At 42.8% G+C, this 26,042-nt stretch overlaps 1 protein-coding gene across 9 annotated transcripts in view; it reads right to left on the bottom strand.

Moving 5' to 3' along the window:
• The window catches only part of TMCC3 (transmembrane and coiled-coil domain family 3), a 396,915-nt gene that overhangs the window by 122,458 nt on the left and 248,415 nt on the right, over window positions 1-26,042 (bottom strand). For 4 of the 9 annotated variants that reach the window (XR_013830535.1, XM_079937188.1, XM_079937181.1 and 1 more), the window contains exon 2: window positions 23,777-23,913. The exons of the other annotated variants lie outside the window; for them this stretch is intronic. Coding sequence is in view for 3 of the 4 variants with exons in the window: in XM_079937188.1 (XP_079793314.1) it covers window positions 23,777-23,887 (111 nt within the window). In the remaining variant the exon portion in view is untranslated. The remainder of the gene's footprint in view (window positions 1-23,776; window positions 23,914-26,042) is intronic. 9 annotated transcript variants of the gene reach the window in all.

Genomic DNA, 26,042 nt, shown 5'->3' with positions numbered 1-26,042 from the left:
CGGTACTGATTTAATTCTGTGATGGGGGTGTGATGGGGGGAGAAAAGGGCAATGGGGGTTCGCAAAAGAAAGAAAATTTTGTCGGGTCTAATAAAGCCCTGTCAAAGTCACAGAACTTTACTCTTTGCGTAAAACTATACCGTAATGTTTAAGAGGAAGAGTGTCTACTGATGTTAGTATTTACACAGCCTCTATCCTCTGGCTCAGTTCAAGTAAAGGTCTTAAATTAAATTTTAAATAATGAATTCTAGCAAATGGGTCTTGCCTTAAACCAAATTTTAAATCAACAGTATACTCTGTATATAACAAGAAATATATACTTTCTTTGTTAGGCTCATTTTGCTTTATTTATAACTCTTAAATGGACATTTAAAAACTACAATAAGGGGGACTTCCTTGCTGGTCCAGTGGTTAAGAATCTGCCTTCCAATGCAGGGGACTCAGGTTCGATCTCTGGTCAGGGAACTAAGATCTCACATGCCACAGAGCAACTAAGCCTGCACGCCGCAACTACTGAGCCCGTGTGCCACAACTAGAGAGAAGCCTGTGCACCACAACGAAGAGCCCGTGTGCCGCAACAAAGATCCCATGTGCCACAACTAAGACCCGACACAGCCAAATTAAACAAACAGAAAAAAACTACAATAAGGGACTTCCCTGGTGGTCCAGTGGGTAAGACTGTGCTCCCAATGCAGGGGACCCGGGTTTGATCCCTGGTCGGGGAACTAGATCCTGCATGCATGCCGCAATTAAAAGGAAAAAAAAAAAGACCCCCACATGCCGCAACTAAGGATCCCACGGGCTGCAATGAAGATCCTGCATACCGCAACTAAGACCCAGAGCAGCCTAAATAAATATTAACAAAAAAAAAAAACTACAATAAGATTTAAAAATCATACTGACCACTAAGGCACACAGAATTCAACTCCACATAGCCAAGCTTGTTCAGTTTTCTCCTGGTTTTGCCTTCAAATTTAGGCTCTAATTTGCCTTACCCATTTTTTAAAATTTTATTTATTCATTTATTTAATTTTTGGCTGCATTGGGTCTTCGCTGCTGCACGCAGGCTTTCACTAGTTGCAGTGAGCGGGGGCTACTCTTTGTTGCGGGGCGCAGGCTTCTCATTGTGGTGGCTTCTCTTGTTGCAGAGCACAGGCTCTAGGCGCACGGGCTTCAGCAGTTGTGGCACAAGGGCTTCAGCAGTTGTGGCTCGCGGGCTCTAGAGCACAGGCTCAGTAGTTTTGGCGCACGGGCTTAGTTGCTCTGCAGCATGTGGGATCTTCCCGGACCAGGGCTCGAACCCGTGTCCCCTGCATTGGCAGGCGGATTCTTAACCACTGAACCACCAGGGAAGCCCTGTCTTACCCATTTTTATGGCTGCCTCCCTAGTCTGAAAACATCTTGGTCACTGGATATTTTATTTCGTCTCCAACTTACTTGGCTGAAACACATTAACGATCACCTCTTCCTTGCTTCCTGATCCTTCCCTGGTAGCTTTCGATATGCTCATTCTTTCATCGACAGCCTAGTTTAGCATACCTACTTCATGTTCTGTGTCTAGTCATAAATATCTCCAAAAAATTCTCACAGGTTTCCAATATAAATTTGTTTTACGATTGTCTCAAAGTTCTCTAGTTGTTTGGCTCATTTAACTATTCTGATTCAAGACAGAGAATGATCCAATTCACAGCTACGGTCTTCGGGACTTGTTTAATTCCCAGCTGCCTTCGACTCGGCCACAGGTGGTACGGCTCAAGCATGACCAATTTTAGAGGGCACTTGGGTACCTACGCGCTGAGCAAGAACATGTATCCCTCTCCCCAACATGCCCAGCCCTAACCCGAGGTTCTTGCTGCTCTTAGATTGTCTGGACTCCGGATGGCTCCCTTTAAACTCACACAATACAGCCGGCCATCCCTCTTTAGCCAATATCTAAGATTCTGACTCCTCACTGACATACCGACCCCCTCCGAGATACCCCCCAGTCCTTCCCTGCCTTGAATGGACTTGAACTTCCCAGACTTGAATAGACTCAACTAATTTTCTGTGTGTCTATAAGATCCTCTCCTATCTTGCTGTCACTAGGAGGCAAAATGAAGGCAGAGAGACAGAGCCAGGCCGTATGGCAACGGCCACTAAACCAGCACAATCCCCCTGCCACCTGGCTCCTGACCTGCATTAAGGAGATGCACACACATCTGACTGACAGACTACTGAGATGTAATTCTTTCCATTTAGACGTTACTTTGAAACACACATTACACACACCTAACTACTACACCATGACTGCCAATAGACGTGTTTAAAATGAAGAGCATCTCATCACAATGCTTCACCCAAAACTGCCCTACGGCATCTACTGAAGGAGCAGGTCAGATCCAGGAAACCGTTTACCATAATCTAGAGCATGATTTTCTCATTATCACATTCTGCTGCAGGGCTGCCTGACTCGCTTCCCAACCCAGTTCAGGTTCTGTGAGCTCGTGCTGGCAAATGGAGTGTTAGTTACTTGCTTTGCCAAGCCATTCTCTATTCTCTTCTCCCTCTGAAAACCCGAGATATCTTTTTAATTATTCTCTTTCTCAAGAAATATCTCATTTAATTCCTTCAACCAGAGGCCCTGGTGACACAGGTTTTGAGTAAACAAGGAGAGTTAGCTGCTTATCTGCTGCATCAGAACCAACTGGGGCAGGAAAGCCTTTTGAAAATAAAAGATTTCCCCGGTAAACTGGTACAACCCTCTGGAAGGACATCTTGTTCCCATCTATCCCTATTTAAAAGACACATGCCCTTTAACCCAACAATTTTGCTTTTAGAAATTTATCCATATACGGTTACAGAAAAACAGATGTACAAAAATACTCAGTACAGTATTACGAGGCAAAACAAACATGGAAAAAAGCACTCTAGAAGGAACTTAAATTGTATTATCAGTAGGAGACTGGTTAAATAAATGATATATATAGGTTTTGTGAGAACATTGTTTGAGAGAACATTTCTGTAAAGATACATAAGAAACTTAACATCACTTATCTCTGGGGATGAGGATGAGAAGTTGGAAAGAGACTGCATTTTCTACCATGTGCCCTTTAGTACTATGGGATTTTTTTCCTATGAACTTGCACTTTTTAAGTGTAGCTAGTTAATAGGAAAACACAGTGAACCTTCATAATTTGGGCTTACATGGATGATCTACAAGACACTTCATCTAACAATGTCATTCAATCTTCGTTAAAAAGGAAATAGAACGAGGAACAAACAGAAACTCTATAGAGCAGATATACATTAAAATGTGTTTGCTCCAGCAGGTAATGATCTCATCATTACACTTTAGGAACCCTTGTCTTAGCCTCTCAGAAGACCAGGCTTCTTTTCTCCAAAGTACCTGCTGTATGTGTTATAGACTCTTCCATAATCTAAGTGGCTCGATTTAACCATCACCCTTGTGCTACACATGTGTGCTGACACTTAAACTTAGTTTTACTCTGGAAATTGGGGTGAGGTTGGGAGGAGCCCACAACTTTTGTCAAAACCTTGGAAAGAAAAAAAAAAAAAAAAAGACTGATGCTCAAGCTCCAGATAGGATTTACTGACTCTTCGGGTCTGGGAGTCCAATTCCTGTATTTTTTAACCAGCTCTCCAGGTAATTTCTACACTGCTGGTCCTACCTCACGCACACCAGAAGTAACCATGCTTAGCAAACACTGTGTCTTATCCAAACGAAACTACACACGACAGAGTAGAAAATTCTATAAACAAAGGTGTTCACTATTGCATCACGCCACGATTTTAAAACAATTTTTTTCGAACACTGATATGGAGTTTGGAGCCAGCGCTGGCTGTAAGCAGAACCCGCCAGGCCCTCCCATCAAAGCTTCTGGCTTATCTGAGGTGGGGTACGGCGGGGGGGAACATGTAGAAAAGCCACCTTTGGGGCTGGAAGGGACCTCGCGTAGTGTAGACTGATTGATGTTTCACAGATCGTGGCTGCGATCACCTGATCACACATCCTCCTTTCTTCCTCCCACCCCCACCCCATTCTCATGTCCAAATAAAGTCTGACAACTACCGAGCTCTTCTGGTATTTCCTGAACATCCAACTGTAAGATCACCTAGGGCCCCTGCTGTCCTTGCCCCACCCTAGACCTAGTGAATCAGAATCTCTAATAGAGGTTCTAGATGTTAAACCAGTGACCCAGGTTGTTCTCATAAACAGGGAATTCTGGGAATCACCAATTCCAGTCAAACTCATTTTAAGATAAGGAAGTCAAGGCTCAAGGTGTTAAATAAGTTTCCCAAGGACTTACCAGCTGATTAATCATAGCTGGGACACCTGAAACCTGGTGATCTATTTCTTGCCTCTTATATCAATATTACTTACTATTATGTTTATCATGAGTATCTATGAAATTTCTGATTCACCATGATGAAGCCCCAAGTAAGTGACTAATGAAGTCTGAAGGCAGAGGGTGTGTCATTACATGCCACTGGTTTAAAGAATAACTATTGCTATAAGGCTGTCCAACATCTAGCTACCTGCCGCTTTCACTTTCAGTATCAGGATGAGGGGACACATAAAACAGCACATCTGATAGAAAAGGAAATACAGTCCCACACATTTATAACCAGGTGAGGGAGATTCAAAGTCCTCTGATCTCACTACTTGATCAAATATTAGAAACTTTAGCAAAAGAAGTCTAATAATCACACTTTCATTTATAGCAACAGCCTGCACCTTGCTGTTGGGAGAGAGAAGAAGACAGCTCCTACAGAGATTCCACAACCTTGCCCAGAAACCAGTATCTCTAAACCCATCAACAAGAAACAATGATGGGAAACTAAACCCCCAGCTTGGAAAGCACACAGCAAGCTTTAATTCAGGGAGGGTTCAATCAAGTTATAATTGCCTCTAATTGGTCCTCCCACAGGTCTCACAATTTACAGCTGTAATCAGTTCCACAAAGAATGTGCTAAATTTCTTTTCTACCTTTGAAGTCAGAATTCTCTCCCGCTAGGTTCTTACAACATTGCTGTTTTGATTCAAAAAACAAAACAAAACAAAAAAAACCAAGATACAGAAAAGAATGAATGAGTGAATAAAAAGCAAAGATGCAGACAGATCTTTTGGCAATAAGCACTGACCCCTCTGACCTAATGATAACCCAGTGAGATTGAAATTTGTAATGGAGACTGATGCCAGTTTGGGAAACCTTTCTGTTCCAGGGCACAGGATCCAAAAAACACATTCATCTGGTCAGACATTTTCCATACTCTGATTTTTATCTTTCTTGGCATGCTCTATCCTCCCCTAATAAAGTCACAACCCTTTGTTGCCATGGAACCCAATCAGACATGGAGCCTGTTACTATGACTGCCCCGAAGGTCTAAAGAAAGATCTAGTGACCAAAAGAACAGCCCTTTAAAAAAAAAAAAATTTCTAAGGCAAAGAGCTCCAAAAAGGACCTTTTTTTATTTCAGGCAGGTTAACTTGAACTCCTGAGCCAAAGCTAAACAGTGTTTCATAAAAATTTTTCCGCTGGGACTTTCCCAAGAAGATGGTTTTATAAATAAGTACCTGGCAAAGAGGATGAAAATATTCTTAGGATTTCTTCCTTTTTTTTCCCTTCCAGGTAAGTTTCCTGAAATTTGAGTAGCTGTTTAGCAAATAATGTGTCAATCAGCAGCTACCAAATTGCAATATTCATTTCCACCAATAATTAATTTTTGCCAAGAGCTCATGATTTCTCTGTAAAGAAGAGATAAGCTAAACAGTACAACCAACCCTGTGTTCTGTTGTATCTGGAGCTGGACGAAACCTGTAGGAAAAATACCTGAGACTAATAGCAGAGCTACTTAAGGAAAGAGAATTAACATTTGTTGAGTGCCTACCATGAGCTGTGCACTTTTTAGGTCATCCCGAGAACCCAGCAACAGAGGCATTTCCCTGTCTCTGTTTTGCAGCTAAGGGACCAAGGCTCAGAGAGCTTCAACAGCTTGCTCCAAGCTGCCATATTAGAATGTTGTCTGGAGCCCAAAGCCAATCATTTGTTCACCCAACATCTATTTCTGGCCTCATAGGTGGTTTGCATTTTGTTCCGTTCCTTGTTCTTTACAATAAAATCTGCAGCCTACAAAGCTTGTCTGTAAAGAGGGCATGGAGTCTCTCTTTACTGGAGCAAGGGGCCAGTTCTGGCTGTCCCCACTTATAATAACCACCACATCTGCCCAGCAGCAGCTAACCCTTGGGAGAATCATGAGCAAATGCCCTCCCTGGTCACTTACCTAAGTTGACATGGGCCAGACACCTACTACATCCCTCAAAAGGCTGGCTGCTGACAAGGCCTTCCAACCCTGGACTCTGTGGCATGGGGAGGACCAGGAAGCTCTAGGTACTTGTTCTTGTGCAATTTCAGCAACGAAGTAAAAGCCAAGCCATGAAAACTCAACGACAATTATTCTATCCAACCCTGGTTTTGGATACACAGCTTCGAGAAATGACTAGTAAGAAGGAATGTGGTAAAGCATGGAAGTTAATTTCAAAGTTGTATTATTAATCATAGCAGCCTTGCAGCTAAAGGTATTTTATCCATCTCCTCATATAATGAATACAACTACGTTCATTAAAAGAAATTTCAAAAACCAACACAAAACCATAATGAGATACCACTTCACAACCACTAGGATGACCACAATCAAAAGATATATAATAACAAGTGTTAGCAGAGATAGGGAGAAAACAGAACCCTCATAAACTGCTGGCAGGAAAAAAAGATGGCGCAGCTGCTGTGGAAAACACTCTAGCAGTTCCTCAAAAGGTTAAATATGGAATTAGCATATAACCCAGCAATTCCACCCTTAGGTATGTTCTCAAGAGGAATGAAAACAAACGCCTACACAAAAACTTGTACACACGTGTAGAGCAGCACTAATCATAACAGCCAAAAGATGGGCGCAACCCAAATGTCCATCCACTGGATAAATAAAATGTGATACATCCAGGCGCTGAAATATTATTTGGCAATAAAACGATATGAAGTACTGACACATGCTACACCATGGAAGAACCCTGACATCATCCTGACTGAAAGAAGCCGGACACAAAGACCGCATTATATCTGATTCCGTTTACAAAAAATGTCCAAAACAGGCAAATCCACAGAGACAAAACGTAAATTAGTGGTTGCCTCGGCTTGGGGAGTCTGGGGAGGGAGGAAATGGAGAATGACTGCTAGTGGATATGGAGTTTCTTTTGGGGGTGATGAAAATGTTCTAAAATTGACTGTAGTGGTGATTTCACAACTCTGTGAGTATACATGTCATTCACTTGTACACTTTAAAATGGGTCAATTGTACGGTATATGAATTATATCTCAATAAAGCTGTTATTTTTTTTAAAAAAGGAAAAACCAACACAACTCCTTTTTGGTTTTTGGTTGTCCTATTAAATAAAAAATAACCCAACTGACAAGACCACCTGACCCTGGACAAGTTACTTTGTCTCTGGAGTCTCTGTACCTTTTCAAGGAAACAAGGCTCATGCCTGAACCCCATGTTCTCTTCTGCTGCCCCATGAGCAAAAGAATCTGACTTTTTGAGGGGAAAAACCACTTGGAGGAAACCTCTCAGGTAGTGTCCAAACAGGGGAATCAGACCCCATCTGTCAGCCAGGCCAAGCTCCATCCCACTCTCGCCGACTCTCTTCAGGTTCCCTCTCTGGGTTCTTCCTTTCACCCCAGGCTCCGTGCCCCAGCTGATTCCTGAACATGTGCCATGTGCAAGGTTCAAGAACAGACTCAGGTAGATTATGCAAGGTGATCAGGGTTGCACAGCTGCACAGTAGCAGAGATGAGATTTGAACTCAGAACCAAAGTCTGAGCTGCTTCTCTTATTCCTACACCTGAGTTTTCCAAACTGGGTCCACAGACGTATTCTTGGGGTTCCATGAGTTTGCTACAGACAATTTACAAGAATGTGCTTATTTAGATGGTAAAAAATATTTATATAATATGGAGGATCACAGAGATAACCATCTGCTAACCAAGTACCTCGAAATCCTGGGGTTTCAAGGCTTTCTGTATTTCTACTCACGCTGGGTCCAGGTATTAGTACTTCTTTAGTTGTCGTGGGTGGATAGGAAACGTGTCGGCTAACTGTATTGGTTTTCTAGGACTGCCGTAACAAGGTACCCCAAACTGGGTGGCTTAAAACAACAGATATGTATTGTCTCACGGTTATGGAGGCCTGAAATCAAGGCGTCAGCAAGGCCATGCTCCTTCTGCAGGTCCTGGGGAAGGAGCCATTGCATGTCTCTCTCCCAGCTTCTCAGACATTCCTTGACTTGTAGTTTCCTCCACTAATCCTCTGTCTTCACATCGTCTTTCCTCTGTGCATGTCTGTCTCCAAATTCCCCCATTTCAAAGAACACCAGTCATGGTGGATTAAGGCCCTCCCGAACAACTGACTTCCTTTTAACATGTGTGGACGAAGAATGTCAACTGCCACATCGGTAAACAAAGGATGGGGGCACCTAGAGGCCAGTGAGCCATCAGCCACCGCAGCCTCCCCCAACTTTGCACCCTGAGGGGATCCAGGATGGAGAAAAACAGGATACTAGTCCCAGATAAAGTGCATATCAAAGGAATGATTTCAACCAGCCCAGCCTCTTCCATCTTCCCCAAAAGAGAAAAGTGCTAAATTCATTAACTTGACGTGTCTGGTTTTCTTTAACTATGATCTCTTGATGTTCCAATTCTCGAGTTTTTGTTGCAAAAACTCCTATACCTCCTGGCTCCCAGCAGTCCCTCAGGGCTATCTGAGAGGCTGCCTCCCAGGCTTGAGTCCTCAGAAAGTCCGCTGAATAAAACATAATTCTCAACTTTCAGGCTGTGCATTTTTCTTCAGTTGACACATCATTGTCTCTGTAAAGACCCTATTTCCAAGGAAGGTAGTGTTCTGAGGAGCCGGGGGCTAGGACATTATACGGGAAACACTCACAAGGACTACCACACTTCTGGTCACCTAGTGTTGCAGCTGGGGGTGGGGGGAGGTTCCCACACCAAACAGTTCTTCTCCATCAGCAGGGTGTCCTACAAATCAACTCCTTCTGACACTATCTACCCGGAGATGGCATCAGATCCCACAGCTTAAGGACTCAGTCCCCGGAACTGTCTCCTCCCCCGACTTCAGACACCAGGCTCAAGTCCACACTGTTACCTGTGCTTCTGAATGACCAGCTCTAAACTGGAGGTTCCCACAGCCCTCTTTTCGGGTTGATTAATTTGCTCGAGAGGCTCACAGAACTCAGGAAAACACTTACTTAATGGATCACCAGTTTATAATAAAAGGATGTAACTCAGAACAGCCAGACGGAAGAGATGTACCGGGCAACGCATGTGGAAAGGGCAAGGATATTCCATGCTCTCTGGGCACCACTCTCCCAGAACCTCCGCAGGTTCACCAACCCAGGGACCCTCTGAACCCCATCCTTTTGGGTCTCTATGGAGACTTCATTAAAAAGTCATGACAGATTGAATCACTGGCCATAGGTGATGAATGCAACCTCCAGCCCTTCTCCCCTCCCCACAAGTGGGACTTAAAAGTTCCCCTGGCAACCTGCCCCCATCTTTAGGGGCTTTCCAAAGTTAACATAAGCTCAGGTGTGGCTGAAAGACGTTTGTTATATGAATTAACAAAAGACACCCATTTCACCTTTATCACTCTTATCACTTAGGAAATTCCTAAGGTTTTAGGAGCTTTGTGTCAGAAACACGGGGATGAAGACCAAATATATATATTTCTTACTGTAAATCACCATTATCACAGACTTCAACACATCTCTTTGAGGAGACAGAATTCAACCTATTCAACACTGACTTTACATATAAATGATGCAGAAATCCCAGATGAAAGTCAAACAATCTCACAATGAACAAAGGTGTCACACAGAATTCTTCTCACAGAGAAGTTACAGATTAAGCCTTTCCATATCATGGAAAATGATATAGGTAATAGAGTCATCCAAACTCAAACAACAACAACAAAAAAAACCTGCCCTGAAGTCACTGCTATACCAACATTGTGAGTGATTCAGACCATCTGTATATTAAGTTAATGTTAATAGAAATTGCTATTACCTTTGTATTTTTTTCTCTGTATCATTCCGATTTTTTAGTGTATGTGCTGCTGAAGCAAGTACTACCTTTGTATTTTGTACGTATTTGTTTGAAATTTTTCACAATAAAACGTTGGAGGAAAACTTCCTTAGACTCTTGATGGAACCTGTTAACAAAACATTTCTTCTTAGAGAACACCTAAGTAAAAACACCAGTTAGGATCTTCGAATAAGCATTTCTCTACACAAGTGGAGAGAAGATAATTTTTTTTTTAAATAAACTTATTTATTTTTGGCTGCATTGGGTCTTCACTGCTGTGCAAGCGCTTCCTCTAGTTGCCACAAGCGGGGGCTACTCTTTGTTGCGGTGCGCGGGCTTCTCATTGTGGTGGCTTCTGATGTGGAGCATGGGCTCTAGGCACGTGGGTTTCAGTAGTTGTGACACATAGGCTCAGTAGTTGTGGCTCACGGGCTCTAGACCGCAGGCTCAGTAGTTGTGGCACACAGGCTTAGTTGCTCCACAGCATGTGGGATCCCAGACCAGGGCTCGAACCTGTGTCCCCTGCATTGGCAGGGGGATTCTTAACCACTGTGCCATCAGGGAAGTCCCTTAAATTTTAAAATATGGAAATAAGAGTACATTACTTGTCTTCCCTAATGAGACCTATTTAAATAAGAAATGTAGCCAAAGCCTTAACCATTTGACGTCCTCAAATATTGACCTCTGAACAGAAAAAGTCCTACAGTCTGTTGGAACGTGTGAACTCAAATATTACACTAATACCTATGCATGAAATCTTTCCTTCCTTGCATCCTTCTATTTCTCTATCCATCCAAACATATACTGTGCATTATGTGTGAAGCCCTGGAGATACAATCCCCGCCCGCTTTCCAGGGGGAGACAGACAAGTGAACCACACATGAGAAGAACACGAAGAAGGCTCACAACAGACTTGGGTACCAGTCTGGTCAGGGAGCACCCAGGCTGGGGATGAGCTGAGAAGGGGAGTCAGGGAAGACCCCTTCAGTTCAGGATCTTACAGAAGCCTTCAACATCTTTATAAGACAAGAATTACACTTATTTTTTCACATGAGGAAACTGATGCTCAGATGGGTTGGGCAAACTGTCTACGATGAGTCCACACAGTTTGTAAGTGGCAGAACCAGGATTTAAAAACCAGGCCCGTGGTCCTCAGAGCCCTGACACTGAGCTGCCCCTCTGAGCTCTAACACGCCGAAGAAGGGCTTGAAAATGGCCTGTTCTGAATCTAGCAGCCCAGGTGATCCTTGTTAAACATGAACTGCCCCATGAACTGGCCTGCCCCTGCCTCTTGGATCTCACGTTCTAAATGATTCCTCAACTCCTTGCTCGCCCTGTCCGGCCACGTGGCCTCTTTGATGTGCCTCAAACACAACAGGCACACGCTTCTTGCAGGGAGTCTGCATTTGCTGTTCTCTCTCCCTGGAGCGCTCATCCCCTGCACAGCTGAATAGCTTTCTTCCTCGGGCCCATCCTCAGCGGCATCTCTGAGTAGAGCTGACCTTGAGCCTCCTACTTGAAACTGCTTTCCTCTATCCCACCCACAGCCCACCACACACACACACACCTTGGGCCTCCCCAGCCCTTTCTTCCATGCTTTCTTTCTCAACATTGCATTTATCACCACTTAATATACCATGTAATTTACCTATTGGTCTGGGCTCTCTGCCTCGACCTACCTGAATATAAGCTTGGTGAGAGTAGGGAAATTTCTTCTGTTCCCTGGGATGCCGGGCATGGAGCAAGGTACTCAACACGTATGTGTTGAATTAGGCTGAAAGCAGAATTGTTGCAGGCATGACACATACCTGTACTGCTTACGCGTGGACAGTGGCCCGACATCTCCCACATGAGATGCTGCCGACTTGGTGGAAGGGGGTCAGAAGAAACCAGCCCAGGGGCTACAGGGAGCTCATTCTTAAATCAGTGCCATGCAAAGGTGCCCGAGTGAGTCCTCTTCCCTGGCATGTGCTGAGGAGACGCAGACACTACCCGCCTGGATGCTACTACCCAAGGAGGCCCATCAGGGCTCTCGATCTCAAGGTGTGGTCCTGGGTGAAGGGGACACCTCAGACCAAGAAGTTAGGGGAAGTGAAGTGTAGCCTATGTTTCTGCCTTCTCCCAAAGTGCTAAAAAACAAAAAAACTCTGCCTAGCCACTCAAGGAGGTCCTTATTCTCCCAAGTTAAGCTCCACCTGTTTGCAGAAGGGCTCTCTTCTTACACTGGCCTTTTGTACCCCAGGTTTAGGAAACCTCACCAAAGCTACTGAAAGAAAACCATAACGGTTCAATCCTCCAGGAGTTCTCAGACAGCAAAGGGTGGACTCTCAACCTGCCTACAGAGTGACTGCAGGAGTGAGATGTTCTAAGCATCTTGGTGTCTGCTGAGTCTAGAGAGGGATGAATGGTGAAGACCGAAGCACAAAAAAGATCGCACAAGGTCAAACAGCAAACGCATTCAAGGGGAGGGAGAGTGTACACTTTTCATCAGGGAGAAGCTCGTGCCACAGAGTGTATAACGTCTCCCAAACTCCAAATGCAACCTCAGGCTAATCCCTCATATCAGTAAAAATCCTGGCCACGTAGATTAAACTGGGGTGAGGTGGGGGTGGAAACGAGGGTGATGCGTAATAATAATGCAAAAGCCCTAAGTACTGACTTCACAAAATCCTAAGGCACTTAAAGGGTGACTTTCATAAGTGAAATTCTACAAAGGAACCCAAACCACTGCAAGACAGTTTCCAAAAAGCAAACAAAACCTCACTGAGAGATGGGACTATAATTTCTGGAGTTTGCATCAGTCTGTTTTCTGTAGTTAGGAACTAAGGGTGTCTGGTTTGGGTTACAAAGGCAGTGTTCCACTATAAAAACCTGCTGGTTGCCATGACAACGAACAACTCTGTTCCTCCCTTTTCGGCAGCATCCTGCTTACATCTGAGTCAAATCAAAGGACCTATCTGTGATGCCCAGGGTTTAGTATTTCCTCTGCACGAGGATGTAACGATACATACACACACATATACTCACATACAAAGCACATCATCAAAGGGCTAATCAGAGGGGAACCAAAACCTCAAAAATGGGTACCACCTGTCCTTCTCTCCCAATCACATCCTACAAACATCTATCAGGAGACACTCATGCAGGAGAGTGTGAGCATGAAGGGAGGTGGGCCAGGAAGCCTTAACAGCGGACACCTACTCCTTCCCGTCTAGAGCCTCTCAGGGTGGACTCTGGGTCAATTCTTTCCAGAAAGGCCCGTGAGAGGTCAGGGCTCCCTGGAGCACTGCCATTTTCTGTGTGCAAGTCTGTCCTCCTGAGCCTGAGCACCTCCAGGGCAGTGCCCACGTCTGACCGGTCTTAGGGCCCAGCCCAGCGCTGAGCACCCAGTGAAGCTCTTAGGACAATGAAGGGGGAACTGGAATAAGGCAGCCTCTCCTCATATTTTCTACGGAGACCTCGAGTTGGAACACATCCTGCTTCAAATCATCCCTGCCTAGGAAGAAAGCCAGGCAATTCTAGATCCATGCTCTAGGGTGTGCAGCGTGGGACCTACAATGCAGCGCTGCTACTGGTTTCTGTCACTGGGGTCACAAGTCTTGACCACTGACCCTTCCCCAGACCTGGGGCAAAACAAAGAGTAAATGAGAAAGTTATAGCATTACTGTGGTTTATCTTCTCCTTTTCAGGACAAAGGCTGCTCATCATGTAGCTAGATTTAACTGCAAAACAATGTTTGTTTTAGAAAAGCTATGAAAATACCAAAAAGCCAGCGGAAGAAAAATAAAGCACCCAACGCTCTACTTACCCAGAGGTAACCAGTGTCTAGATTTGGGTTTCTATGTCACTATCCTTTCAGCGGTTGTTGCAGTTCTGCCTAATGGTTAGAGGCAAAGGCTCGTGAAGGCAGACCAATCAGGGTTGAAGTTCCAGCCTTTCCATTTCTTACTGGTATGATCATGCTTGAGTTATTTACCCCTGTTTGAGCCTCAGTTCTTCATCCATAAAATGCGGATAACTGTACCTACTTTTTGGTACTGTTGTAAAAATTATCGTAACCCACGTAAGCCCTTGTCACACTGCCAGCAGAACTACTCACTTCTGCTAGCTTTATTCACGTTCTATTTGTATGTGCCACTTTACAAACAAAAATGGTATCTTCTGTGCACATATTTTGAAAACTTTTTCAATCAACGTAAAAGCATGACCTCTTGACATGTCAATGAATATACTTCTATAAACTGATGGCTTTAATTCTAAAACAAGAGCTTTGACAGACATTAACGAGAGTATAGATGCTTAAGTTCTTGGCGTGGTCCAAAAAACTGCCTACTAGCAAACTCAAAATAACTTTATATGTGCTTTCAGAAAAAATTAAAATGCGTACAAACTTTAAACAAATACTATTCAACATCTACATAAAATCTAACATCATTCTGAAAATCTTCTATGACAAATATTAAAACATGACTTTAAGAAATCACTCCTGTAAATAAAGTTACTTGACAAAGCTATTTAAGAATAGATGGTAAGGTTGAAGATATTCTTTTTCCTCTGCCCCAGGAATGTCACTTCTAAGTATCTTTGCTAGAGAAACCCTCCCACAAGTATACAGACCTTCTCAGAATCAACCTGCCTGTCCACCATTAGGAGAATGGCTATCAACAGACTCTGGTTTACTCATATACTGAAATAATGTACAGCAGTAAAAAATGGAAATGAAGTTGAATAAGTGTATAAACACCATGTTGGAAAAAATAACCAGTTACAAAAGATTGCATTTATATAAATATTTAATCCAAAATACAAACTATACATTGCTTACGGATTCTCGCAATGTATGAAAACATACAAAGGAATGAAACACAACAAATTCAGCTTACAGAGACCTCTGAGGAAACAGGAAGGGAGAAGACATCCAGACATTGTATCTGGGACCATTTATCTCTTAAAAACAAGTGACAGAAATCTGGTGTAAACATGGCAAAATGTTAACACCTGTTACATCTAGGAGGTAGGTCTATGAGCACCACACTTTAAAAAAAGGTCTTCTCCATATCTGAAGCATTTGGTAATTAAAAATAAAGTTGTCTACTATTTAACCAGAACTTTGGTTAATGATTTGACACAGGTTTTCCTCATGCTCAGAACATCCTTCCCTGGTTTACTTTTAAAATATGGTGTAAGTTGCTGTTTCTGATGGGCCATTTCATTACCATATAATTTTGGAATCTGATGTCACTGCATTTACTTCCATAGGACATTAACTTCAACCTTAAATTAAATTTAACAAGCAAAGCAAGCATAAACTTAAGAAAATTAAAATCCACTGAGAGTTTAATAAGCTAGCTGCCCTAGAAAAACATCCAGGCTCATTTTAGGCTACTGTACAAATAAACTAAGGAGCAATTACTTTAAAGAATTATTTAACAAAGTAATTGTGATTTCTGAAATGTCCAAAGTATCACAAAATAAAATAATCTTTGTATACAGATTTAGTATCTCTGTCTTTCAACAATATATGTATTATTCTTATTTAGCAAATCTGTTACCATTAAAATCACCCCAAATTTGCAACAAATTATTTCAGAAATGAAGGCTGAGAAGGCATCAACGTTAATTTAAAGGAAGCTACATAAATACAAGATTATTTCATTCATCTATTTGCCCAAAGAAAAGTTTCAAAATATGTCTGTTGGAATGGTGGGCTCAGTTGCAAAACCATCCTTTAAACAGCACAAGGCTGAAGAGCTCTCCTTTTAACTCCTTCTTTAAAAATAAGAGCTTAGGGACTTCTCTGGTGGCACAGTGGTTAAGACTCTGCGTTCCCAATGCAGGGGGCCCAGGTTCAATCCCTGGTCAGGGAACTAGAACCCACATACATGCCACAACTAAGGAGCTGGTGACCCACAACTAAGGAGCCCACCTGCCGCAACTAAGGAGCCCGTCTGCCACAACTAAGACCCAGCGCAACCAAATAAACAAATAAATATTTTCAAAAAATAAGAGCTTAATCCAAGCCCTGAGTCCTTTAAAAACTTTCTTGCTATTAGACCATTTTTAAATGGCCAGAGTGCTAGTCAAATTTCTCGACAGAACTTAATGTTCCCACCTACCCAAACAGTAGGAACACTTCGGGATATTAGAAACAGAAAATGATTTGGTGTTAAGTAAGAGCCCTATGGCTCCCCAGGTTGTAACAAGACATAAATGGGCCACCTGAATGAAAGAAGACTCTCACTTTAATTCTGGTGCCCACGTAGCCAACAGATGCCAATTCAGTGAGTACCTCTAAACTGCTCAGCACATGAGGTAAATTTTGGCTGGCTTTATACAACAAATATTACTTGATAATTTGCTTAAGTCAGGAGGTTTTGACAAGCACAGTGCCTTTCCAAAATGAAAATACACGTAACAAAAGCACACTCATTCCACCATTAACATGCTCTTGGGTCAGCTTATGAAATGTTAAAGTGTTCATTTCGGGGCACAATCAACAGTTTCAACCTCCCTCTGTGTCAGACACAGGGATTATAAGCCATGTGAACCTCTCAATCATTAACTTAGGTGCACAGAACAACCCCTAAACATCTACTGATATTAACAAGCCACAGGAGTAACCTACAAATAAGGATAATTAAGCCAAACAAAGCAACAGCTCATTACCTACAAACATGAAATCTTGTTTTATTTATTTTAACGTGAGTCATAAACCAACTTAAATTCCTAGTACCGAGGACAGCATAAGGGTGCTATATATGCTTACTAAGTGAGAGGGCCACAAGCTTGAAAGTAGTCTGCTGAAAGTCATTCCTGCTCTTTCATCTCCAGAGCTAGGATGGTGGACCACAATGATTAAGGCAGCACAGAGGGCTTAGGAAACAACACCACATACTCTTTATACTGTAAAGAATATGTAGAACTTGTTGAGAGGTAACATCTACTTCAAAAGAATTGAAAGCAAATTTTTTTTTTAAATGACAAACTTTACCATCGCTTCTCCTTTACCTGTTGGTCTTTCCTTACAGTAGGTGATACTGGAATCATGCCTGTTGAAAGTTTCTAAATGCATGAGCTACAGTTCTCAAAACGCTCATTTCAAATCCTGGATGAAGGTGTGGGAGGGAGGGGGGATACCAACCCAGAATAAATGAACCAAAATTATAACCTTTGATTCAATACTTTTAAAACAGGAGAAAGAAATTTATAAAAATGAAACTCTACATATGGACAGCAGTGTATTTTTAAAGAGAAGTAACTATGCAAAAAATGGTGCAGGGATAACTATGTCATTTATGTGTAGACATCTTAAAGAGAATCAAATTCTAACTAGATCAAGATTAAAATACATAAAAACAAAAATCATAAAACGTATTTAAAAAACATGGTGTTTTGGTTTTTTAAAGGCTCTTAAAATCTGGAAGGCCATTCTAAGAATGACACAAACCTGTAAGCACTAAAATTTTTAAATTTCTTCATGGCAAAGTCTGGTTAATATTTATTTGGTGTTTGGTATATGCTAGCTCTATACACACACAACGTGTCATTAAATCAGTGTGGAAGGCAGAATTCTAAGAGAGCCCCCAAGATTCCTACCCACTGGTGTATACACCCTGTCAGATAACCTCTCCTTGTATATGAGCAAGACGTGTGACTATGATGGGATTTTACTCCCATAATTAGGTTACATTACATGGCAAGGGTGAAAGAATTTTGCAGATTTAATTAAGGTTCCTAATCAGTTGATTTTAGTTCATCAAAAGATGGAATAACTGAGTGGGCCTGGCCCATCAGGTAAGCCCTCTGAAAGAGCCCTTGTCTGGAGGTAATGCCACAGAGGCGCTCTCCTATTGGCCTTGAAGAAACAGCCTACCATGTTGTGGAGAGGGCCACATGGCAGGGAATAGTAGGCAACCTCTGGGGGCTGACGGCCTCAGTCCTACAGCTGCAAGGAACTTAACTGGGTAAACAACCAGTGAGCTTGGAAAAGTATTCCAAGCCTCAGACGAAACTGTGGGCCTGGCTGACACCTTGATTTTAGGCTGATGAAACAGAGCAGAGGATGCAGGTAAGCTGGGTCTGGACTCTTGGCCCATGGAAACCGTGAGATGATAAATGGGTGTTGTTTTAAGTTGCTAGATTTGTAGTAATTTGTTATGCAACAGAAAATTAACAGTCAGAAATGACAAACTGGAAAAAATGTAGGTGCAAACAACCTACTTAATAAGAAACTTCTACAAATCAAACTAAGAGATGAATAACCCAATAGATAAATGGCCAGAATACATAAACAGGTAGTTCACAATAAAGACAAATGTTTTTTAAGTGTGTGAAAATATAATTAACACATTGTACTACAATTACATAAGATGTAACCCTTGGGAGAATCCGGGTTGGGTAGAGGGGTGGTACACGGACATTTCTGTACTATTTTTTTGCAACTTCCTGTGGGTCTGTAATTATTTCAAAATAAAAATTTAAAACTACAATCAACCTCATTCGTATCAGGAAAAATATAAATTAAAATGAGGTACCAGTTTTCACCTACCAGATTGGTGAAGATCAACAAACTTGACAGTACACTGTGTGTCGGAAACATGTGAGCTGAGGCATGTTCATACACTGACCGTAACATAAACTGTATCAGTTTCGCTCTCTGCTGCACAGGGGCGGTGTTCAATTTCACAATAGCATGATTTAAAACGCACACACCCTTTGATGAACAATCCCACGTTTAAGAATTTAGCCTATTAACATATTCTTCACGCGTGGGAAAAGAAGCATGCCAAGGGCAGTCAATGAGGTGCCTATAATAATCAAAGATTGGAAGTAATACAAGTATCCTTTAGTAAGGAAATGGTTCAATAAATTATGGAATACCCATATAGTGGAGTCCTGTACAGCAATTATAACAAGGTCGATTAATCTGCACTGATACGGATCAAGAGTAGAATACACTTTCCAGCTTCTGAAGTCCTGTAGAGCACACCCACACCCACTCCTTCGGTCAGTATTCACAAGCCCCAACTTCGTACCACCCTCCATGTCTGGATAAAAAACATAACCATCCCCATGTGAGAGGATGAAGCAAGTGCCCAAGGCAGAAAGGGGAGGCACAGGAGCCCACAAAGAAAGGAGACCAGAGCTCAAGGGCAGAGAGAGGGAGAAAGACAAAGGTCAGATGAAGAGGCTCTGGTGTCAGGGTAAGAAGCTGGGATTCTGTCCTGCTGAAGGATTTAAAGCAAGATATTGACAAGACACTATGCAAAGCATACAGTTACTCTAAAAATAAAGCAGTGGTCCAGCTGGAGAAGCTCATGATCAGGAGACCATGCATGATTTCACGAGAGGTGTCTTAAGGTACCTCAACTTGAGCACTTGCGGTAAGCTGAGTCGCCCAGGCACACCCCTTCACCTCACGCCTGTCGATGTGCTGAGACCTGCAGAGCCAGGAGGACAGCATGAAGTCCTCTTGAAACATGCCAGCTTGTGGGGTGGATTCAAAGGACGTACGTAAGACATCTTCCTCACTTGGAGAAATATTTACAAGCAGATGTCTCAAGCATCTAGACAAGCTTTCCTTAACCACGTTCCTTTACAGCTCTTCACCCAATATTTAAGAATGGAGTCAAAGCAGCAAACTATTCGACTGCGTTTCTTCAACCCTCCTCTGTCTCCTGTGCTTTTAATGGTTGAAGCTTTCGAGCACTTTGCCTGATGCCAATGCACAGCCTGAACAGCTCTTACTGAATGGGCCTCATATGTTCAGATAAATTAAAATCGATGCCAACTAGTGATTCAGTCTCAAATCGAGGCCACCTGTTCCAATTAGTGAGATTAAAATAGTACGCCACTGAAGCCGAGTTCCAAGCCTTCTGGATTATGACAACATCTTTACAAAGACAGAGAAAGAGGGACTTTCGGTCCCAACACACACTTGCACACACATGAGTAAATATACCGAGGTGTTGAAGCATAGCTTTCACTAAGGGCAGACTTTATTTTTGGACAAGTGCTTATATCAGATTTTCTGAGAAAGGATGCAGCTCAAGGCATCATTTAGTTTCCTTACGTTACAACAAGCCTACAGATACAGCTTAATTAGATTCAACTTTACTTCAGAGAAACACAGAGCTTAAATTTCTTCTCCACCCACTTTCTGTCCTTGCCTGAATCTCCCAAAGAATCCGCATCTTCTGGGTATCCATTCTTTAGCCTCAGGCCTTCCCTCGGTCATGGGAAGACTAGAAACACAGCCTGGAACACAACTCTTGTCTTCCCAACCTCTCCCAAGTATCCCTACCCAGACAAGGCTGTCTTCAACTCAACAGGGTGCACTTTTGTTCATCCCAAAACATTCAATTATTCAAATTTTCACAATCCATGAGAAGAAAATATATATATTTCTAAGCATTTTCTAGGCAGACGGTCTAAGAGAACTGTTTCATAAAGGAAGGGAGATGATACATGAACACCAGTGTTTTCCTCAATGATTCTGAATCATTTTAGGAGGACAAAAATGAAAGCGTTAAACACACAGAATCACCGGGAGCGAGTCAGTCCCTTGAAAACAGCCCTCAATCCAACACAGCTGCTTCAGTCCAGGAGAAAGTCTTGTTCTGCACTAACAGCTCCCTGACAAAGCTCCCGCATTTGCTAATCTTTTTCATCTGTGCTGCAGGCCTCAGAGGCCCAGACAGTATTCAGCTAGAGTAGTCACATGGATACTGTAAAGATAAAATTTTAAGGAGTGAATTGATTTAGAAATATTAAGTAAATAAGGGTACAGGTGGCCCGAAGCTGTTAGGAGGAGGCGTGGGAATGAGTGAAGTCTGGGGAACTCTGCGGTAGACAAAGAATGACTCAATGTCAGAAAAACAAACGCTGTGATGGGTTTCCCAATGCCACTTCTCACAGTCATTCACACAGCTGGTAGGTGGAGAAGTTGACATTCCAGCTTGGCTCCAAAGTCCAGACTCTGAACCCTTCACTCCAGCCCTCAAATCTAGAAGTAAACTGCGTTAAGTGAGGTTGGGGATAAAAAGGAAAAAGTGGTTGAGAAAATTTAAGAAGTAAACCACTGGATGTGGTGGACGAGGGGGGCTGATTGACAGGGCTTCCCATGCATCCAGTTTGGGGGCTGGCTGTATGGGAAAAGTATTCATCAGGAATTGCGGGGGATTGGAGAGAACGAGTTAAGTCTGACACACAGACTTCGAGGTGCCTGTGGAACATCTGGGTACGCTGGGGTAAAGCCACACCTAGGTTGGGCTCTCAAGTCAGCATGTTAAGACAGGAACCACACACACTTTCACTCAGGGAGGCATGTCCCTGGGATGGGCACTGGACGTGCCATCTCTCAAAAGGCCGATGGACCCCATCCCCGTCTTCCCCCGGGGTTGCAGCACATGACTACTTCTTCAGCGAAGAACCAGATGATGTTTTCGGTTTGTGTTTACAGGCTCTGTTATATGGAAATTATATATACCAAAGCCACTTGGTGCTGGAAGATGCTCTCAAAAGAGACTCACAGGAACGGAGAGCTTCAGAGGTGACAGAAGACTGGGGATGAATTCTAAGTGAAGTCCGTATATGATATATTCCAAGACTTCTGCATGTGGTATACGTTTTTTCCCACTACCCTTACCCAACAGGTAGAAGGTCAGACAAAGATGAACTCACTTCTCAAAACTTTATTTTGGAAAAAAAAAAATGACAATAAAAGTGACCTCAGAAAAGATAATTTTTAAAAAGTGGCGGCAGATCCAGTGCAGCTAAGTAGTTTGATATATGAACTGTTACCCCTCCTCTTCACTCCAGCCCCACCAAAAATCTGGAAATAAATTCAGAAGGATAATGGCCCAACACTAAATCATTCAAAGTCAGCCTTTTTCACCTAAAAATCACAAAATTTTAAATCTGTTCATCAATTAATTCTCTACTGAAAATAGTTAGAAATTCCCATTTCACCCGAGTTCAATTTTGAGATGTTTATCACACGTAACTTAGCAATTAACTTGGTATTTAACAATGTTTTAAGCAGTTTTCTTTAAAGAAATTCTCTTCTAAGAGAGAAGCTGGTATAATGGTTAGTCCTAATCAGTCTGTATTAGTTACGTAATTTCACCGGTTACAGTCTGGCTGGATGTCACTTTCCTACTTCTGCAAGTGGAATGGTCTGGAGTTAATGTCTGAATTCTCCTTCAGTTCTAACACGGGGAAACCTTTGAGTCTAAGTTACCAACCTTCTGCCTTAAGTATGAGAAGCGTATGCCTTCAGCTCAGTGAAGTTCAAGTCCTACAGGGAGATCTTGTGAGGCCAGAACGTGACTCAGTTGTCACAGGGAGGAACGACCCTCGTGTACTTCAACTGCTCATCCTCCAGAGACCAAAGACCAGGTAGAAGATTCCTTGACAATGTCTTTAAATCATAAGCTTATTTAACAGCCTTGAAGATGTTCCCAACTACTGTCAAAATTCTTACATCTTAGGCATTATAAAAAGTTCATAAATCGTGCATTCTCCAAATGCTTACTGGGAACATACAACTATCTGCAAAGCACTGGCAAAGTGCTGTGTCCTAAGAATCCCGAGCGCACAATTTTGGCTGGGCACCCTGTGGAAGTTGAGCAATCCATCCCCAAGCAATCAGCAGGCTTATTAGGACTGAACTGCTCGTACTTCCCTGGTGGCGCAGTGGTTAGGAGTCCACCTGCCAATGCAGGGGACACGGGTCTGATCCCTGGTCGGGAAGATCCCACATGCTGCAGAGCAACTGAGCCTGTGTGCCACAACTACTAAGCCTGCGCTCTAGGGCCTGTGTGCCCCAACTGCTGAGCCCACGTGCTGCAACTACTTGAAGCCCGCGCGCCTAGAGCTCACGCTCCGCAACAAGAGAAGCCACCGCAGTGAGAAGCGTAGCCCCAGCTCGCCGCAACTAGAGAAAGCCCGCATGCAGCAATGAAGACCGAACGCAGACAAAAAAATAAAATAAGACTGAGCTGCTCTCCAATACTCAGCTCAAAAGCACAAGATTGGGAAGTGGTTAAAATGCCAGCTCTGTTATTAGATCTGGGTTCATCAAACCCTGGTTCCACCATTTCCTAATAGCCACAGGGCCTTGGACAAATTACTTAACCCATCTGGGCCTTAACTTCCTCATCCGTAAAATGGAACTATAAATAGGATATTGTGAGGATTAAGGAGGTAGTGCATTTAAAGTGCTTAATATTGTGCCTGGTGTATAGTAAGGAATTGGTACACGTTGGCTATTATCACCATTGCTGCATTCTTTTCTTCATTTACGTACTTTTTGCCTTCTTACAGAGGAATAATCAACACACACACTACATTCTCCTTCAAGTAGCATCTCCCTCCCCCAAGTCAGTGGAAGCAGCTGGATTATGCACAGATCATGCACAACTATGACGCTCCTTTTCTGAGGAATGTGAAGTCCTCATTCTGATTCACAGTACAGTGATCCATGGTTCTCTTCTCTCTCACCACCCGCCTCTCTGCTGAAAACATGAAAACACAGTTAAGAAACAGCAGGGCTGAAAGCTACAGCCTCTCCTAAGTTAAGACTTGGGCAATATCCACCTAGAAAGATGAGGCTGATTTCTGACCTTAAGAGCAGCCCTGGAAATCCAGGCGGTGGATCTGAAGCAAAGAAGTCCTGCGATCCAACTTGGTAGGAGCTGTTTTGGTGTTCTACAGTGGATGTGACAAGCAAGCATGCTGGTGGACTGCAGTACGCTCCGATCTAAAGGGAGAACCGGTGAGACTGCAGCAAAGCATCGCTCAAAAAACATGCACCGCATCAATCGTTCGTGTTGCACTTAAGAAAATTCTGACTTGGACATTCATCTATTCACCGTTCCTTTAATTAACTCTTGAGAATAAAACAAATCACTGATTAAAAGTGTACTCACACATCACTTACTCAGCTTACCACTTCACCAGGTCAGTGTCACCTACAACAGAAGTTCAGTTTCCACTCACTCCGGTTCCTGCCCAGGGAGTAAGCATGCGATCATCAACTTACTACACCACTGCCCAACCATTTCCATGGTGAGAAGGGATCTGACATCTGCTTCTTCCTGACTGCCTCTGGCCATTACTCAACTTACTACACCACTGCCCAACCATTTCCGTGGTGAGAAGGGATCTGACATCCGCTTCTTCCTGACTGCCTCTGGCCATTACTCATCGTGCAATTCTGGATCAATTTCCAAACCACAGCATGTATAAAGATGTACTGCAGGTAGCAACCATGCCCAACACAGGTTTTACTTCAGATGCTAGAGGCTACTTACTATCATCATTTCCTCCTGTAAAAGAGAAGGGTATTTCCTGGGGCCACAAGTATAAATAAGATACACTCACCAGATACTAAGTTTCCAGAGGGGCCAGACTGTTTCATTCACCCTTATATTCCTGATGCCTGCAGCTAGCCCAGAGAAGGTGCTCACAAATATTTGCTGAATGAAACTTCTTGCTCTCAAAGTGCCAGTGTCTATAGTTTATAAACATGTAAACAATCAACTGATGAGGAATGTGCAATGGAGGGAGGTACCAAATGCTAAAAGTGCCAGAAAAGTCTCTATATTCTATATTCACAAAATTAGAGTCTTTTCATTTCCAAGCTTATGAATATGTCTTACATAGTAATAACAAAAACTGGCCACTATCTATTGAGTTGTCACTGTGGACCTGGCATTTTTAGACATTACTCATTTATTACTCACAACACCTCTATGGTGTGGAAGAGGAAACTAAGACTTAGGATGACTATAAGGTCCAAGGTGACATGGTTAGGAAGCAGCACTACTAGCATAGAATCTGTCTTCTGCGGGCAGCCCAATGAAAGTGCTTCTGTAGACAGAACAGTCTGGTCCTTGCAGGCTAGATGGATAGAAGTTGATGACATCAGAGACCAAAGAGGAAGCTAACGTACCAGTTATCTCTTCCTGAGGTCTTAAGTGGCTAAACTAAGGTGGGATAACTGGGGAACATGGAAGGAACCAATTCCAGAGAAATGTCAAAGATCCAGTGGCATGGCTGACAGACTAGAGATGGGGGGAAGGCAGGCACTCAGGACAACTAGCAGTTCTGATTAGTGGTATCAACAGAGCAAGAAAAAAAAATTATCCACCTTACATATATGGAGAAAAACAGCTAATACCTGAGTATACACAACCATTGTTTTTACAAATTCTCTTATTGAAGACTCATAATCACTCCCCAAAGTAGGGATTATTATCACCTTTTATAGATGGGGAACTGGAGGCTCAGAAAGGTGAGACCCTGCTCCAGCCGTCACCCAGCTGGGAAGTGTGAAGAGCCAGAATACGATCCAAGTCTTCTGCTCCCAGGGCCACAGCTGTTCACCACTGATACCCAAGTGGCTGAAGATGGTATTTTAGGACATTTAAAATTAGGACTAACAAAAATTTGATTCAGACATAATTGATGAATAAAGACCAGTTGCTGTCTAGAAAGCAGACTGCCTATATTCTTAAAAAGATAATAGGGGGCTTCCCTGGTAGTCCAGTGGCTAAGACTCCATGCTCCCAATGCAGGGGGCCTGGGTTTGATCCCTGGTCAGGGAACTAGATCCCACATGCCGCAACAAAGGGTTCGCGTGCCGCAACTAAAGATCCCGTGTGCGGCAACTAAGACCCAGTGCAGCCAAATAAATAAATATTTTTAAAATATAAATAAATAAAAAGATAATAGGCTTTAACTATCTAGGACATAAAAAAAGAAAGCAGGATTCTAATTACAGATGCTCTTTATTTTAAAGCAGAGGGATATTACATTGAGTGCATTGAGTTTTAACATGTACCATTTCTGAGTTTTACCCAGATGAAGTTTAAAAATGTGAACGAT

This window comes from Stenella coeruleoalba (genome assembly GCF_951394435.1).
Source record: "Stenella coeruleoalba genome assembly, chromosome: 11".
NCBI classification, from domain to species: domain Eukaryota; kingdom Metazoa; phylum Chordata; class Mammalia; order Artiodactyla; family Delphinidae; genus Stenella; species Stenella coeruleoalba.
Note: the sequence above shows the minus strand (reverse complement) of the source record. Positions and strands in the feature narration are given on the sequence as shown.